Genomic DNA, 17,607 nt, shown 5'->3' with positions numbered 1-17,607 from the left:
TTGGCCACACCTCTTTTCACTCAACTTTTCATTTCCACTTTCCAATTCATTATCATTTTTCGTTTTCATTTTTTTTTTTATCTGTTCGCCCTCTCCACCCCTCTTCTTATGCATCTTTCCCTTCTCGTTGCTCATTTTTCCATCCCTTTCAGCATCATTTTCCTGCTTCCATACCTTCGTTTTTTTCTGTGTCCCTATTGCTCCATCCCTTTCTCCATGTTCATTCCTCATATCTTTCAGTATCGCTTTGTATTCCAGAGTGTTATTATTCTTTATGCCCCATCTTCGCTCTTCCTTCATTCTCATCCTCTTTGTTCACTCTTCCATCTCTTTGTGCATTATTTTCCTCCTTTCATAATTATCATCGTTAATCTTGATGGCCCAGCTTCGTGTTATTTCCTTCACTGTCTTTGTCTTGCTCTTCCATATTCTTATCGTCCTTATCATCGCTCTCTCCTTACTTCTCATTTTTGTTTACTTGCCCTTCTCCCCTCTTTCTTGTTTTCACTCATTTCCCCCCACCTTTATGCTCCCCTCCTCACCCCCTCCTTTACGTTCCCTTTCCGCCTTTCCCCCTTCCTTATGCCTCCTTCCCCCGTGTTATACCAGTCGTCCCCTCTTTTATCCCAGTCTTTCCTCCTCTCTTATGCACTTTTCTCCCTTTGCACTTCCCTTAAGCCCTTTCCCCATCCCTGATACCCTTTTCTCCTTCTCCTATGTCCCCTTCCCTCTCCCTTACGCCCCTCCCCCATGCCCCCTTCTCTCTCCCTCAAGCCCTCCCCCCTCTTACCTCATCACTGCCTGGTGGACTCAAGGTTATGGGGAAAGCAATTAACTGATACAACCTTACTTCTCACCACGCCTCACCTTCACCACACCATTCACGTCATTTCACCTCATCTCACATTTCACCACACCTCTCCCCTCATTACGTTTCTCACCACACCTCACCTCAACACACCTTTCCCCTCACTAAGTCTCTCACCACACTTCACCTCACCACATCTCTCCCCTCACCACGTCTCTCACCACACCTCACCCCACCACTCATATCACTTCTGCAGCACATTTTTCGTTTCCCCTTTTTCCTCTCTCAGCCTCATCCCCAACTCCCATTCTCTCTCCTTCGTAACCTATTTCTCCCTCCTTATCTCTTCTCATCCTTCTAGATTCCCTTCCCCCTACCAAAAATAGGATAGTTTAAGATTTTCCACGACCTTAGAGACTTACTGGAGACTGGTTCATATCTCTCAGGAATCGAGAAGCTACTCCCAAGTTAAACAGATCCAGCGGGTAGCAGCAAGAATGTAGGAGGTACTCGTACTGTTAAAATGTCTCACTCCTTGATCGGGTTTTGTCTCTCCTGCTCCTTCAGATCCTTCCCTCCTTCCCAGATGTTATTATCCAATTTACTCCGGAGACATATTTTTACATTTTATTCATGCTATCTCCAGACAAATTAATTCAGTTCAGGAAAGCCCTCTCATGCTGAAGGGTTTATGAAAGGCGATATTTTCTATCCCTCAATTTTGAAAAGTCTCACTCAACCTACCGTATATAAAATCGTCTGGAAGTAGTATGAATAAATCGAAAAATACATCATGGGACCAGAGGGGCAATTTACGTCCCGACAGTCCCACAACACAATTATAAAGTTAAATTTTTGGTCAGTCACTACCACTTCCATTCAGTGACTGAAGATGAATGATGATATATGCTCACACACTCCGGCAGACAGGCAAAAAGTTTAGTGTTGACTCTGGCGCCGTACTTGCAACACAGGAGAGAAGCTGAGGGTTGTATATTCTTATCGACTAAGGTGGCTCTCCGTAGCGCCTTTTTCTCACCAGTTTATTTCAGCAAACCACACGCCAATATTCTTGGCTAATTCTCACAAGGACGATTCCCTGATGGACGATTGTTTCCACCAAAGACGATTCTCAGTTAGATGATTTCCAAAGCTCACCTAATGTATTTCAGGCCACACGAGCTCACCTAATTTATTTCAATCCCAAAGAGTTCATCTACCTCAGCTCACCTACTTTCTCATTTCTAAACACAAGAGCTCACTTAGGCACTTCAGGCCACCAGAGCTCCCTTGCCGTATATCAGTCCAGAAGAGCTCACTACTTCTGCTCACCTACTGTACTTCATGCCAAAAGGGATAGATAATTTAGCTCACACTTTTTACTACATCCCACGGAAGCTCCAACCTCAGCTCACCTTCTTTATATCATGCCAGAAGAGCTCACTACTTCAGCTCACCTTCATTATTCCAGTCCACAAGAGCTCACCTACTCCCGCTCCAACACTTCATTTCAGGCGTATAGTTCAGGGTTGAAGGGCGCGATCAGTACACGTGCTACAAGGTCGGTGACTCAACAGGTGAACCACTCCTTCTGTTGATTAGGTTGGGAAGGCTGGCTGTAACACTAGCTGTTTTGTTTATAGTGTGTGTGTGTGTGTGTGTGTGTGTGTGTGTGTGTGTGTGTAAGTGGGGGGGTATGGTGAATGCAGATTTGAGAGGTGAGGGCTAGGCTGGTAGGTTTAAGTGTGGGATTGAGTGGGAGATGATGGGTGTAAGTGTGGGAATGAGTGGGGTGATTGAAGTAGGTGTGGGACTGAGGTGAACGATTTCTGTAAGTGTGGGAATGAGTGGAGTGATGGATGTAAGTTTAGGGCTGAGTGGGATGATGGATGAAAGTGTGGGATTGAGCTGGATGATGGATGTGAGTTTAGGATTGAGTGGGACGGTGTTTGTAAGTGTGAGAATAAGGGAGATAGTGGGAATAAGTGTGGGAGTGAATGATACGTTATGTGAGTGGTGCTGATGGAGTGGCAATGAAGGTTTAGTAAATGGAGGAAAGGGAAGGCCAGGGAGAGTGCGGGAGATGGTGAGAGAAAATGTGCAAGTGTGAATGTATGTGTGTGAGTGTATGTTTGAAAAAAGTATGCAAGTGTGAAAGTGACGGTGTGTGTGTGTGTGTGTGTGTGTGTGTGTGTGTGTGTGAGTGAGAGATGCTAAATGTGAGGGTGGTTTAGAGTGTGGCATAGTATCTGCGGTGACTGGGATGCTGTAATGAAAGAGCGTATGGTGAGACAGGTGTGGTGAGAGTGTAGTGAGACTAATGTGAGAGGTGAGTGTGGTGAAGCATGTATGGCGAGGCTGGGGTGGTGAGGTAGGTGTGGTGAGGCAGGTATGGTGAGGCAGGAGGGTATGTTGGGGTGGAAGACAGTAATTACAGTGCAATTAGGGAGGTGCCCTGAGGAGATGGTGGCCCCAGGCAGTCACTGAACCTGCCTCACCTCCTGCCTCCTTTCCTTCCAGCCTACCTACCTCATCTCCATCCCTCATCTCTGCCTCAACTGCTGCCTCCCCCCTTTCCTGCCTACCTCATCTCTGCCTCACGTGCCTACCACGCTGTTAGGCTACGACAGAGCCCTCATTGTGAAGGGGTCATTGTTTGAAAAGCCTCCCTAAATCTAATAAAACCGTCTGGTGGTAGTAGGAGTGAAATATCAAAGATTTCCCAGTTGTAAAGGGTTTAACTTAGGCTCCTATGACACTTCCAGTTAGGTGAAACCGTCTGATTCTAGCCGATATAAAAAGCAACAGTTTTAACGAGTATGAAAAGGGTAATAGTGACAGTATTACCTCTGAGGCTCGTGTGACTGACTCCAAGCTGAATAAAATCGTCTGAAATTACTGGAATGCAATACTAGATTTTTTTTTTTTTTTTTTTTTTTTTTTGACCCTGGGAGTGTTAATATACCGTTTAAAACATCGGCTGTCGACCTTCAGGGACAGATACGTCCCTGAAAGAAGCCATCAAATTATTGAAAATTATATATATTTACCCAGAGCTTTTACTGAACACTGCCGGTATTCCTTGTGTGGGTGAGGGTGAGAGTTCGAGTAGGGTGTGTGAAATATGTGGTGCGTAGGAGGACTGATAGGCGTAAGGGAACGAAATTTAATGTATGCTCAGAGGTGGATGCAATAGACAGATAGATAGATAAATATAATGATGATACAGTAACCTAACCCCTTTGATACAGTGGTGTTTTAAATGTTACATGTTTATCCATACTTTCTTTTCAGTTCAGGATTTTTTTTTTTTTTTTTTTTTAATAATTGAAGGGTCATTTACAGTTACCCTGCCTTCAACACTAAGCCACTCTCCTGGATTAAGGGAAGAGTCAGGCAGTAGTCTGTAGAGAGCAAGGATAAAAAAAATGTTAGACATCCTCGGCATGAAGGGGGATAATAGCTTCATCTGGTAGGGTCATATGGTCGTCTTGGTAGTTAATATCTGGAGTTCTCTTTTGTTTCTCAGTCTCCCCCCACTCAGCTCACTCATCCTCTCTCTTCCAGTATCTCCGTCACTCAGCTCACTCACTCTCCAGTAGTCAAGGAAAAGTGTGTGAGTCTGAATGTTTTTTAGAGCTTTGTCTGATTGTCTGTGGAGCTTTTTCTATCTTTTGTGTTCTCTTATTCTTTTCAGTCTTCTCTCATTCATCTCACGAACCATCATTTGTCAAGACATATTATATAAGAGTTTTCAGGCACTTTATCTGATCGTCTTTAGAGTATATTTCTTCCCTATGTTTTCCCATTCTGCTCACTCATCCCCCCACTCATCTCACTCATCCTCCCACTTGCATTATCTCCGTCACTCATCTCCTTAATGCCTCACATCCGTCCCACCACCTGACTTTCCTGCGTCCCCCCAATTAATCTTCTGTACTGCATCTTCGTCTTACATAATTACTCCTCTTCCTCGGCATCCTCGTATCATCCTCATGCCTTAACCAGCCTCAAATCCCTGTCTCATCCTTTGACCCCACTCTCATGCTTCACCTGCTTGCCTCACATCACTGCGTCATGTTCTTGCTTACGTTTCTGTCTGATTATCTCTCTCCACTCCTCTTGCCTGTCATGTTTTCAGTGCTTTGTAAATAGATGCAAAATATAATACTTTTTAACCATGCTTTATGTCTATCGTCTTATTGTTTGCAGAGTGAAAAAATATATTTGTTTAGTTTTCGAAACAGCTATTAGCTTTTCCGTTACAAGTAATCTCTCCGAAACAAAATTGCCTGACTAACAAAAACACTCGTATAAGTCGTCATTGTCAGGGTTTTAACCTAATAATGTTGGGAAATTAGGAAATGATATATCGAAATAACAGTGCCCTACGATTCCAACTTTTATATGGAAGCATAGGCCTGATCACGGCGCTGAACTCTGGATTCCATTAAACTGGTAGTTATTTTGCAACACTCTTGTAATAATATAAGAACATCTTATATCATAAGACCTATATAAATTGTCTATAATCAAATTTATAAGTTCTTGATGTGCTGGGTTGCTGCATCAAGAGTGTTCTTAGTCACCATTAACCTGTAAATGTTACCCAGTCACCTGAGATGCTATATTTAGGCTAATAACGAAATTTCCTCACGAATTATTCCTAGCCTGGGTGAGCATGCATGTCTGATTTAAAGATTATAGGTCAGAAGCCAGCATCGCAGTGGCCTCAATAGCACAACTCCATTCTCACCTCCTGCCTCGAGGTACTGGGGATCCACTGAATAAAATGATTCTTTGCTCCGTTCCACTGATCAGAGTTCAGTGCGTTGTTTGATTAACTCCTTTATTCCCAGGACGTCATCTATATGTTATTCATTCTTCCTTCAAGCTAATGTATTTAGCGTAGGGCGAAAAATCAGGCTGCATAAGGGTTGACGGTGGTTCATTCAGATTCAATCATTACAAATCTCTTCCCAGAATTTAACAAAATCGCCTGAGATAGCAAGAATAAACTAAAAATAAATCACCATCCCATTCAAAGGCTAAATCTCATTGAAACAAGGAGTCGCCACAACAACCAACAACTTGTGTATTTTCAATCTCAGCCTTCCTAATTTCTCAATTTCTTTTTTGCGGGTCTTCTGATCACTTAGCTCCAATCTTTCATGATTCTTCTCTCGATCAGTTAAATCTTTTGTAATCCACAGAGTCTTATTTTCTCAATGAACTTATACTCAATAACAGGCTTTAATCTATCTAACAACCTCTTTTTTTTTTTTTTATCATCATTTTCTCTGCAAACCTCGTATTTTATCGAACCAGTTTCTCTCTACCAACTCTTTCTAACCTCCAAGTGATGGCTAAGATATGCTAATTTTATTCTGAATGCCGATACACAGTTTTAATTAATTAATGGGATCACTTCGGTTCCCCAAGGTTAGAAATTCTCTTAGTTAATTTCACCACCCTCAGTTCCTTTCGTAGCCTTTTTTTCACTCATCGGTGTATTACATATTCTCTCTGATTTCTACCATCTTCTCCTGCGTTACCTCTCCTTTCTCTTATCCAATATTATCCATTCAGCTCTTCAGGCTGGGGCTTCCCTCTCTCTCATCCATTTTTTCCCTCTTCTCCACATAATTTCTACTCTCTAGTTTAGACCATTATCTACGCTATTCATTTCCATCATTCTCGCATTCCCCTTCCCTCCTGTCATTATTTTTCATTTACTCGAACGTTCCTCATTTTCTTTGAGACCCCCCCCCTCTTTTTTCCTTCCTTTTTTTCCCCCCTCGTGCAGCCCTCTGATTTCTTTTTATAATTTCTCTTCCTCGCTTCTCTACCCTCCTCTACTCCATCGCCCTCCAGTTCTCCCTTCCTCTGTCTCAAAAACTCTGTCCTTCCTTCTTAACTGTATTCTTTCCTCCCAGTTTTGATGTTCCTACTCTTCCTTCTCCTCTTCCTTCTTTCTTCATCCCCTCTCCCTCCATCTCATCTCCTCCTTCCACTTATCCGGATTATCGTAATTTTCTCCTCTCGTTTCATTTCTCTTCCTCTTCCCTCCTCCTCGTCCTCGTCCTCGTCCTCCTCCTCGTCCTCGTCCTCCTCCTCCTTCTCCTCCTCCTCCTCCTCCTCCCTCCGTCATAAACATTTTATATGCGAGTCCATCATCCCAAATAGTCCCCCTCCTCTTCCCCCCTCCAGTCTCTCTCATATTTGTCTCATTCATGGTCTCATTCACCCCTCCCTCCCTCTTCCTCCGCTCCTTATCTTCTCTCTCTCTCTCTCTCTCTCTCTCTCTCTCTCTCTCTCTCTCTCTCTCTCTCTCTCTCTCTCTCTCTCTCTCTCATCCCTCGTTACTCCTTCCTTTGTCTCTCTCTAATTTCTGACAGTGATGTTAACGATGATGATGATGGAAGTGATGATGATGATGATGATGATAAACCTAAACGCATATAATCAAGAGCACTAGTAGTAATGTGGTGGTGGTGGAGTGGTAGTATGGTTGAGTGGTCGTGTGGTGGAGTGGTCTTGTGGTGAAGTGGTCGTGGAGTGGTGGTGTGGTGGAGTCGTAGTGTGATAATGGTGTGGTAGTGGAGTAGTAGTGTGGCGGAGTGGTAGTGTGGTGATGGAGTGGTAGTGTGGGTGTGGAATGGTAGTGTGATAATGGAGTGGTAGTGTGGTAGTGTAGTGGGAGTGTGGTAGTGAAGTGGTAGTGCGGTGATGGAGTGGTAGTTTGCTGGAGTGGTAGTGTGGGTGTGGTATGGAGTGGTAGTATGATGGTGTGCTGGTGTGATAGTGTGGTGCAGTGGTAGCCTGGTGAAGTAGTAGTGTGTTGGTGAAGTAGTGTGGTGGGGTGTTAGTATGATGGTGGAGTGGTAGTGTGCTGATGTGGTAATGTGGTGGAGCGGCTGAATGGTAGTATGGTGGTGTGGTAGTGTGGTAGTATGGTAGTGTGTGGTAGTGTTGTGACCTTAATAAAGTTGATGGTCAGGTCACACGAGGTAACAATAGAGGTGGGAACAATGGTGGTGTATGGGGACTCTCACTCACCCCCCCCCACACCCACACTCACACACTTACACAACACACCCACACAAACCTTCACAACCAGCCCACCCTGCCAACAAACCCATATCCACACACACAAACCTTCACAACCCACCCAACCTCCAAACACACCCACACACTCACCACACAGAATCTTTCACAACTCACCCACACCACCAACAAACCCCAACAAACCCACACCCACACACCCAAACTTTCACAACTCACCCATACCACGAACACACCCACACCCCTATCAGCACCTCCCCCCCACACACATTCACAACCCACCCACCCCACCCACTCCACCAGTACACCAGCGCACACAGACCTTTTCAACCTCTCCCTCCCTCACATACTCACACTCACCTGACCAACCCACACTAACCTTCTTGTTTTTTATGTCCCCTACCGTTACTAATAGGGTACTAAGAGAGCCATTATGCCAGTACTGTAGTCTCGCTCAGAAATAAGGTGCCAATATTATCCACATCACCTTGGCATACAGAGAGTACTTCATTGTTCATCCCCACTAAACGTACACAGTTGAGTTCAGAAGTTCCTGTACAGAGGCTTGATCTATCAGCCTTCGTGGGTACGCAGGGAATGTGTAGGTACGCGCGTAGTAGGACCACTGTTACGAGGTGGTTTTACGCCGTTCACCTTGATATAATGTGACTCACAAACGCTCATAACCCTTGTCATATCCACTTACTGTACCACGGACTGTATGTCCATTAAGTGCAGTGTATGATATTAGAAATTTTTATACAAGAGGTGATGTGAATCGTATTATGGCTTTGCAGGGTGGAGAGTGTGTGGGACCCGTTTTCATCTTAATGGTCCAAACAGTGATGACTTTCAAATCACAAATCGAAAGCCGTCTCATACTATCCAGCACTATCTATGTTTTAAGACTATATTGACAAGAAAACACGGTTGAAGTACCGGTAATTTTTTTTCCTTGACACTTTCAAGTTGTCAAATCCTAACTGTATGATTAGTCACAGTCGAGTGGGTAGGAACCTTGGACGTATGGAGGAATTAGTGACGGTAACTGTGCGCAAGCATTAAGACAAACTTGTCGTAAAGAAATGGATGCACTTATAATATGAATGTGAATAACCACTCTTGAAATGTGACAATCACCATCTACATACAAAAACTATATTCCATAGCAGCAGTTCTCAGTTATTTGATTCATTAAGTATATACCCTTTAAAGATGTATTATCATTAATAATTTAGCAGTTAATTGGCAGGGTAGACAGATCTTGTGAAATCCAGGGTATGAGCACACCAAGTATCAAAAAGACGAAGAATTTGATTGCATAAATTTAGAATAATTCTTTTGGCCGATTTCTGTGATAATGTATACCCTACATAAGGGCTTTATTTTCTATTTTCGAGACAGCCAGAGCGTTAATGAATTTTCCTTGCCCTACCGAGACTTTACAGACTGTATTGTTAAAACTGAAAGTGAATCATGTAATTTGGGGTACTGACTCATTACATCTGCTAGTTACGGGCATTCCACAAATTACCGTCAATGCACTCAGTTGTAATGATGCAGCCGTATGTATCTCAAACAACATCTCTTCACTCTACTCGACCACTGCACCTAGCAAAGATTACTGCATTCCTCCAGACACGTTCCTTAAGTTTACCCTCGCGAACTAGATGCCAAAGAAAGAAATATGAATAAGACAGAGATCATTATAATCATCATCATCATCATCACTGTGTCTGATCCATTTTCCATTAATGCATGGAGTGGATATACAGACCCTATATGTCGAAAATACCCCCCCCCTCTCTCTCTCTCTCTCTCTCTCTCTCCTGTCGTGGTGGTAGTGACAGATGGCGTGGCTCCTTGTCCTCTTATTACTGGGCAGTGTTTGTGGCTGCTGTTGTGGCTTTTGTTTTTTACTCTGTTGTTTTGGAAGTTTATGGACTGAACTGTTGCCTGGCTCCTGGTGCGGCGGGGGTTTAGGACTCACTTAGCACTCACAAATAAATTGGTTAAAAAAAAAAAGAAAATTAAGAGAAAAGCAGATAGTTATTTTATTCACTTGCCTTTCCTTCCTCTGTTCTCTTATTAAAAGAAAAGATAGGTACATGAATGTAAGCAGAGAGAAAAAGAGAGAGAGAGAGAGAGAGAGAGAGAGAGAGAGAGAGAGAAAGTGGGGGAGTCTCATGATAACTTACTTCCACAACCCGGGTATATAAGTAACCCAATAAACGCCAACGCCACTCAGGTTTAGAAAGTTAATTTATTGTGTGTGGTGGCGTGCATATTTTTCCCTCCCGCTCCACCAGATATTATCACGTTGACCCATAAGCTCTGACGGCCTGCCCAAAACGGCTTGAACATCTTGAAGATTTATTGCAGAGCCTAAAGCCATGAAAAGGCCGCCATTAAATTGTTATAAACTCACCCCCGCCCTGACTGGCCTGGTATTAACTCCCTCGGGCTCCTATGACTCATTCTCGGTTAATTAAAGGAGGTCTGGCATTACCTTTATTAAAATCCTAGAGTAGTCTCGATCATAAGAGGGTTAATGATGTTGCTGTCAATACTTCCAGGCTGCTTGATATTTTTAGCTGAAGAAAATCGTTTGGTATTGCTGGAACAGACTACCAGAGTTGTTCTGTCATGAGAGGGTTGAGTGATGGACTGGGAGAGATGTCGCCGCCTTGTTTAGTGCGGGAAACGTCTTCCTTGATTACGTATTGTTTTAGGTTATTCTTGCTACCTCCAGATGATTTCATTTAGCTTGGAAAAAATCTCTTGATCTAGAAAGGTAAAAAAAACTATATCTAACCCCCTCAGTTCGAAAAGACTCTCCAAAGCTGAATAGAATGGTAAAGAGAAAACAGGAATAATAAAAATGCTACGTTCTCGGGCTGAGGTAGTCAAGTGGATGATATAAAAGCAACATTTAAGGGAATTATTTGAGAGGAGGTTTGGAAATTATTTAATATTGCATTTTAAGGACAATGGTGTGAGAGAAATTTTTAAACGGAATTATTTGGGAGCTTGGTTTAAAAGGAATTATCCGAGAACATAAAGGGCATAATCTGAGTGGATGATTTAAAGAGTCATTTTAGATCATTGTTTATAGGGCATGATTGAGAGCAAGATTTAAATTGATCTTTTTTTTATGTACAGGCAATAAGAAAGGAATGATTTGAGAGCATTACTTAAAGAGTGGTTTAAGAGCATGATATAAAGGGATTGATTTGACTGGATGATTTCAAGGAATGATTTAAAAGGAATTATTGGGAGCTTGAAGAATGACTGATAGCATGATTTAAAACTTTGGGGGTGACATCTGATACACTGGTAAGGAAAATGAATACGAAGGGGGTTAGTAGTATTGGTATAACAGTAGGACATTTTACAGATATGGCAGTATACATTTCATAATCTGTATAACGTCTAAAATGCTGGTGTTAAGCTTATAAAGAAATAATTGAAATCTACCATCTGTTCCATGTTATTATCAGAGCATGGCACAAACTCAAACTACAGTAACAAACAATATGAGTCAAGTGCCAATTACTAGTGAAAGAAAGCCACCTCCTCCAGTCGAATTGCTATCATTTGGCGAGACTGGACAATTCCCACAACTTTTTTTTTTTTTTTTTTCGTGTTAGGAGTAGGAATAATACTACTTGATTACTAGTCTTCGAAATTATTACACCTTCTTTCTCTCACCCATCAAACGAGGTAGAATGGGTTGGGGATCATTGCTAAGTTATAATAAAGGAGCAAGAGTGAGTTCAACCCTGGCTACAGTAGTGATCTTCACATCTCGTGGTGAAAATATTATATGATCGCCGCCACACAGGCCATAAATGATAAAGTCAGATTACCCTCCCTTTCCCCCCCTCAAAAAAAAAAAAAAAAATCGAGTTAGAAATTGCTGATTTATTTAGGTGTGGATATACTTCATGACATTCCATCAGTTTCATTGTTCATATTTTGGAACACCTCTGCTTGAAAGGGCTTACTATAGGTTCCGCATAAGATGAATCAAATAACATGAAAGAAGGAAGAAATTATTAAAAAAAAGAAAAAAAAAAAGGCGTGCTTGTAATTAAGGCATTGGTGAATTTGTTACCAGTAATATATTTATGACGATGCCGGGGCACCCTTCCCATAATGACTGTCTTGTTTTTTTTTTTTTTTTTTTTTTTTTTTTTTGTGAGCTTGGGAGGTAGAGTAGTACCCGTTCCTTGGCGATTTATTTGGCATATTATACCTCTTTATTCTTTTTTATGCTATTTATGCCTTTTTTTTTTATTAACAAGGGTGACATAAGTAACATACAACAAAATATTGATGTGCCATATGCAATGATAGTAAGAAAAAGGTGCCAGAAAGTCCTCTAAGCTGACGAAAATACGGCCTCTGTGCTGCCGTGGCCAGGAATTATATCAGTAATTTTTCCCTTCTTACCAAGGATGATTTATGACTGTAGTAAACTCATTTAATGGTTCATTTTGTTTTGGTACACACACGAACCATGAAGGTATGGTATAACAAGCTCAAATTTGGTTTAATTTTCTTTAACATCTTTTAGTGTAAGAGAAACGATGTAAACACAAAGAGTATATATATACAGTATAGATAGATAGATAGACAGATAGAGACATTATATATATATATATATATATATATATATATATATATATATATATATATATATATATATATATATATATATATATATATAAAATATGAAGAAAATTATCTTTCCCTTTTTGATCATCTGACTGTGAATCTGAATAGAATGAACGAAACCACACGGGACATTTCTTTTTCCAGTTTACCGGCGCGTTAGCGATCGTTCACAAACGGCGAAAACTATACCCCGGCGAGCTGACCGTGCCAACAGACGGCTGTGTGATCCTACCACTTGGTGGTGTTAAGAAGGTGTTAACCAGACTAAGCTGTGTTGTCTCGAGAACTGCACAAAGAAACAGCTTTTTTACGAGTGTTGATGATGCAGATGACCTTCCTAAGTTGCGCATAAAGCCGTAGTTTCACCCTGCTCTAGAGGCCGTAGGACTGTTAACCTTATATAATAGTGTAGAAAATCTCACAAAAACATAAGCAGTGTGATAAACCACTTCTTCTCTGTTCTTCCTGTTACAGAATATGCAAAGCGTTTTAATTTCGTTTTAATACTGAGTGCACGTAGGTTCGTTTTTACATCGAGCGCATCTAGCTTACTTAAAAACACATTTAACCCACACCTACGTCTAGCACAGGATGGTGGTGATATTGGGCGAACCCATGGCGAGGAAAGTGCTGACCGAGACGATGATTCATAAACTTACCTAAATTCCTTGTCGAAATTATGATCCGGAAGGACGGGAAAAAGAGAGTGCAGAATTTTGCCCTTTATAAAGATATTTACCGTATAGCTATTATGCTCTTCCACGGAAAAGGAATCCTAGATAAGAAAGGAAAATTTATTACGTACGCGAATCTGCAGTTCATTCCCTTTTTGTAGTGTACATCTAACTCTGCCATGCTTTAAATAATATACTTATGCTCCTTCTTCAGGATGGTGATGTTGCTGGTGAGTGATTCATTTTTTTCTTTAGGATGTTACCGACAATTGTTGGTAGGTTTATTCTGGACTGTTCTGATGACAATGGTTCTACTTGTTCTTCAGGATGGTGTTACTGATTATATTTCTTCTGTTTCTTGAGGACATTGCTGATAATTACTTTTCTTCTATTTCCTCAGGATGGTGCTGATAGTGGGCGAACACCTGGTGAAGGAAGTGCCCTCCACCACGACAGGCGTGTACAGCTCGTGGCCGCGGCTGAAGGAGACCTCGCACGCCCTCACCACTATGATGACGGAGGAGGTAGGGCCGCGGGGGCTGCTGTACCTGCGTCAGAGGGAGTACGCCGTCACCGTGCCACACGACGAGAACCTACTTATCCTCGGGACTGACGACGCCACCACCTCCGTCATGGCTGTACTCAGGCACACAGGTAGGTCACACCAACATTTTTTTTTACGGTATTATCCACTCAGCTGATGTAGTGAAACCTTCAGGTAATTCTTCACAACAGCCGATCGCTCTTCCCTGAACGACGTTGCAATATATGAGCATCCAATGAATCCCAAACCCCTCCAGGATTTAAACCTTAATGGGCCACATCCGTTGGCATCCAGACAGTAATTGAAGGCTTTTAGAGAGAGAGAGAGAGAGAGAGAGAGAGAGAGAGAGAGAAGAGATTGTATTACTTAAGTTTTCATGTGCACTGAGTTATCACGAGTTCTGCATTTGTTTTGAAAGCGTATACAGATGACAGGAAGAGGACAGTGTGTAGGGATGTGAGTGAGAAGAAAGATGCGTAGAATCAGTAGACAGGAGTAGTATGTCCTTTCATGGAGCATATTTTCCTCTCCCACTCACATGCTAATTCACTATTTCCTTACACCCTTTTCTGTCATCTTCATTTTCTCCCACACTATTTCACACTCTTCTTCAGTCACAACTTTCCTTCGCACACCCATACACCCTTTCTCTAACACATCCTTTCTCTCACACACCCTCGCTCACATCTCTCTCTCTCTCTCTCTCAACACACTCTCACACACCCTCTCCTCTCCCACAGAATCACACCCCCATCCCTCTGACTCATCATCTTCCCTTCCTACATTTGATGAACTCTGTGGACACTATTTATCGCTATTACTGCTGACTCCACGGTGTTTGGGGAGGCAAGGTAGGGCTGACTAAGGCCTGCTGAAGTGCTGACGAGGGAGAGACAGACGCCAGTGCTGATGTTAACCTTCTTTAGTGGCCATGTCACTTGGTTGGCTTGGCACATTCCTTTTACATCCCTTCCTGACTCACTCCCTCTTTGCTTCCTCTTTTTCCTTCCTTCACTCCCTTTCTGCCCCCCCCCGCCCGCCTCCCGCCCCCCCCCTCTCTCTCTCTCTCTCTCTCTCTCTCTCACGAATGCACACACACACACACACACACACACACACACACACACACACACACACACGTCGTTTTCTTCAGCTCTCTTTCCATTCCTTCCCTAACTCCTACTTTCTCTTTCCTCCTGCCACCCCCTCTCACCCCTCCCTTCATTCCTACCCTTCCTCCGTTGTGTATTTTCATTCGTCCTTTCTTCATCTCCTTCGTTTCCGTCCCCTCTTTTCCTGCCTTCTTCCACAGCTGTCGTCACTGTCCCACCCTACGTTCACCTTTCTCATTCATCATCATTACAGTACTTTATTTTCTACCAATTGATAAGGTTTGGAAATTAATACAGGTCACCCTACATTGTCTCACCTCACAGTTTCACATCTATCATTAGCCCCACGCCACCCCACCGCACCCCTACTCTCTTTTCCTCCCCTTGCATATCTTACTCCAATCCCTATCACTCTCTGCCTCATTCAAACAGCCTAAACTTCCCCACACTCCACTCCATATCACTCCTATCCTCATTCATACTGCCTAAGCCTCCTCCCATTACACTGTTTCAGTGTCACGTCCGCCACTATAGCCCTGCTCTACCCAGTCCCAGCCCTTTCACCCTCCATCCTACCTCCACTTCCCTCCCCATCCAGTCTTAATTTCATCATATTGCTCCACTTCACATCCACCGTCAGCGATTCTCCACCCCGCACTTTCCCACCCCCACCTAACACCATCTTATCCCTTCCACCCATTTTTCTTTTTTTCTTTTTTTTCCCACATTGCCTCACCTCACTGTGTGGCGTCCATCAACAACCTGGCTTTATCCCCCTTAGCCCTGTCCTGTCCCACTCCACCCTTTCCCTGTCTTTTACGTGCCATATCCCACTCCGCTCCATCTCATTCGTTCAAATTTTCTCACAGTGCCCCACCTTTCAGTTTCGCTTTCACTTTTAGTCCCACTCTATCCCGCCTCGTCCTACTCTGCCCCACCCTACCCATCACACCCCCATTCCTCCCCCACCCCCTCCCCGTCCCGCCCCACCCCACCCCTTCCTAATGTGGACGGGAGCTGCCACTTAGCACTGAGGCAGCGGCCAGTTTAACTACTGATGAATCATGTTTGTTCACTGAGCCTGCATGTCTTCCCTCTTCCCTACCCCTCCTTTTCTCCCTACTCTTTCCTCTTCCCTACTCTCCAAGTCTCCCCACTCCTTCCTCATCCGTACCCTCCATTTCTCCCTACTCCTTCCCCTTCCCTACCCCTTCCTCCTCCCTACCCTCCTTTTCTCCCTACTCTTTCCTCTTCCCTACCGCTCCTTTTCTCTCTACTCTTTCCTCTTTCCTATCCTCCCTGTCACCCCACTCCTTCCACTTCCTTACCCTCCTTTACTCCCATCTCCTTCCTCTTCCCTACCCTCCTTTTCGCCCTACTCCTACCTTTTCCATACCTCTCCTTTTCTGTCTACTCCTTCCTATTCCCTCCTCTTCCCTGCCTTCTTTTCTGCCTACTCTCTCGTCTTCCTTACTCTCATTTTATCCCAACTCCTTCCTTTTCCATTCTCTTCCCTTCCCTTTTCTTCTTACCCCATCCTCTTCCATATCCGCCATTTATGCCTACTCTTCCTTTTCCCACCTCCTCCCTAACCCCCTTTTTTGCCTGCTCATTTCTGTTCCTCTAACCATTTACTCCGTGATTGCTTACTTTTCCAGCTACTTCTACGTTCTCCCATCTCTCTCCTTCCTTCCCTCCTTACTCCTTTTTTCATCTTTTTTTTCTGCCTATACAGTATATATATATATATATATATATATATATATATATATATATATATATATATATATATATATATATATATATATATATATATATAATATTCCATTTTTACATCATTCACTTTATAACATTTTCTTCTATCTCTCCATTCTCACCTCCTTCACTATGCTTTCCATTCACCACTACAAAAAAAAGAAAAGTCAGATTTTTTTTTCCCTGTATGCCTCTTTCCAGTGCAGTACCAGCCACATTGCTAGCCCTTCATCACTCAGCATGGCGTGATTTACGTAATACTTCCCGAGTGGAGAGATTATCCTTTAGTGGACCAACTTTGGGCTGTATGATGATGATGATGATGATGATGATGATGACTACTCGGAGTCACTGACAGTGCCTCCTTTTCCCCTTTGGTCAGCATTTTTCGTTGTTTCTCCTGTTTCCGTCCAATCATCCTTCTCTCTCTTTACTGTATTTTTACTTCCACGTATCATATTCCTCGTTGATTTTCCACAGTATTCTTCCCTTATTCTTACCCTCTGTTGTTTGTTCCCTTCTCTTTGGCTCTTCTTACCTACCCCCTCTCTCATGTCTCTGTTTCCAGTATTATCTTCGTGATTTTTCTGCCTCGATTTCAATTTTCTTAACTTTCATTGCGTCTTGTGCTGCTACGTGCTTTCGCCATTTTCCTTCGCTTTCTCATTATTTATTTATTAGTTTTTTGCTTTTCCATTCCCTTCCCCCTCCCTTTTTTCTCTTTTTACCCTTTTCAGTGTCCTCCTCCTCCTCCTCCTCCTCCTCCTCCTCCTTCTCCTCCTCCTCCTCCTCCTCCTCCTCCTTTGGTTTATTATGCTTTCGCTCCCCACACCTTTCACTTCCTCTTTTCTTCCTCTTCTTCCCTTTGTCTTCTCATAATTTATCATCCCATTTTCTTTTGTTCTCCCCCCCTCTCTCTCTCTCTCTCTCTACTTTCCCTTCGCCACATACCACTTAACATCCAGCTGT

At 43.0% G+C, this 17,607-nt stretch overlaps 1 protein-coding gene across 1 annotated transcript in view; it reads left to right on the top strand.

Annotated features, from left to right (window-relative positions):
- LOC145391400 (protein N-terminal asparagine amidohydrolase-like) overlaps positions 1-17,607 on the top strand; it is a 311,923-nt gene that overhangs the window by 152,131 nt on the left and 142,185 nt on the right. Inside the window, exon 2 of the mRNA XM_080266007.1 lies at positions 13,628-13,881. Coding sequence (XP_080122133.1) covers positions 13,629-13,881 — 253 coding nt within the window. The 5' untranslated portion in view covers position 13,628. The remainder of the gene's footprint in view (positions 1-13,627; positions 13,882-17,607) is intronic.

This window comes from Coenobita brevimanus, chromosome 18 (assembly GCF_032717465.1).
Source record: "Coenobita brevimanus isolate Jiangsu-jjx chromosome 18, ASM3271746v2, whole genome shotgun sequence".
NCBI lineage: Eukaryota > Metazoa > Arthropoda > Malacostraca > Decapoda > Coenobitidae > Coenobita > Coenobita brevimanus.
The sequence above is the reverse complement of the archived record's forward strand: the minus strand, read 5'-3'. Positions and strand labels throughout refer to the sequence as shown.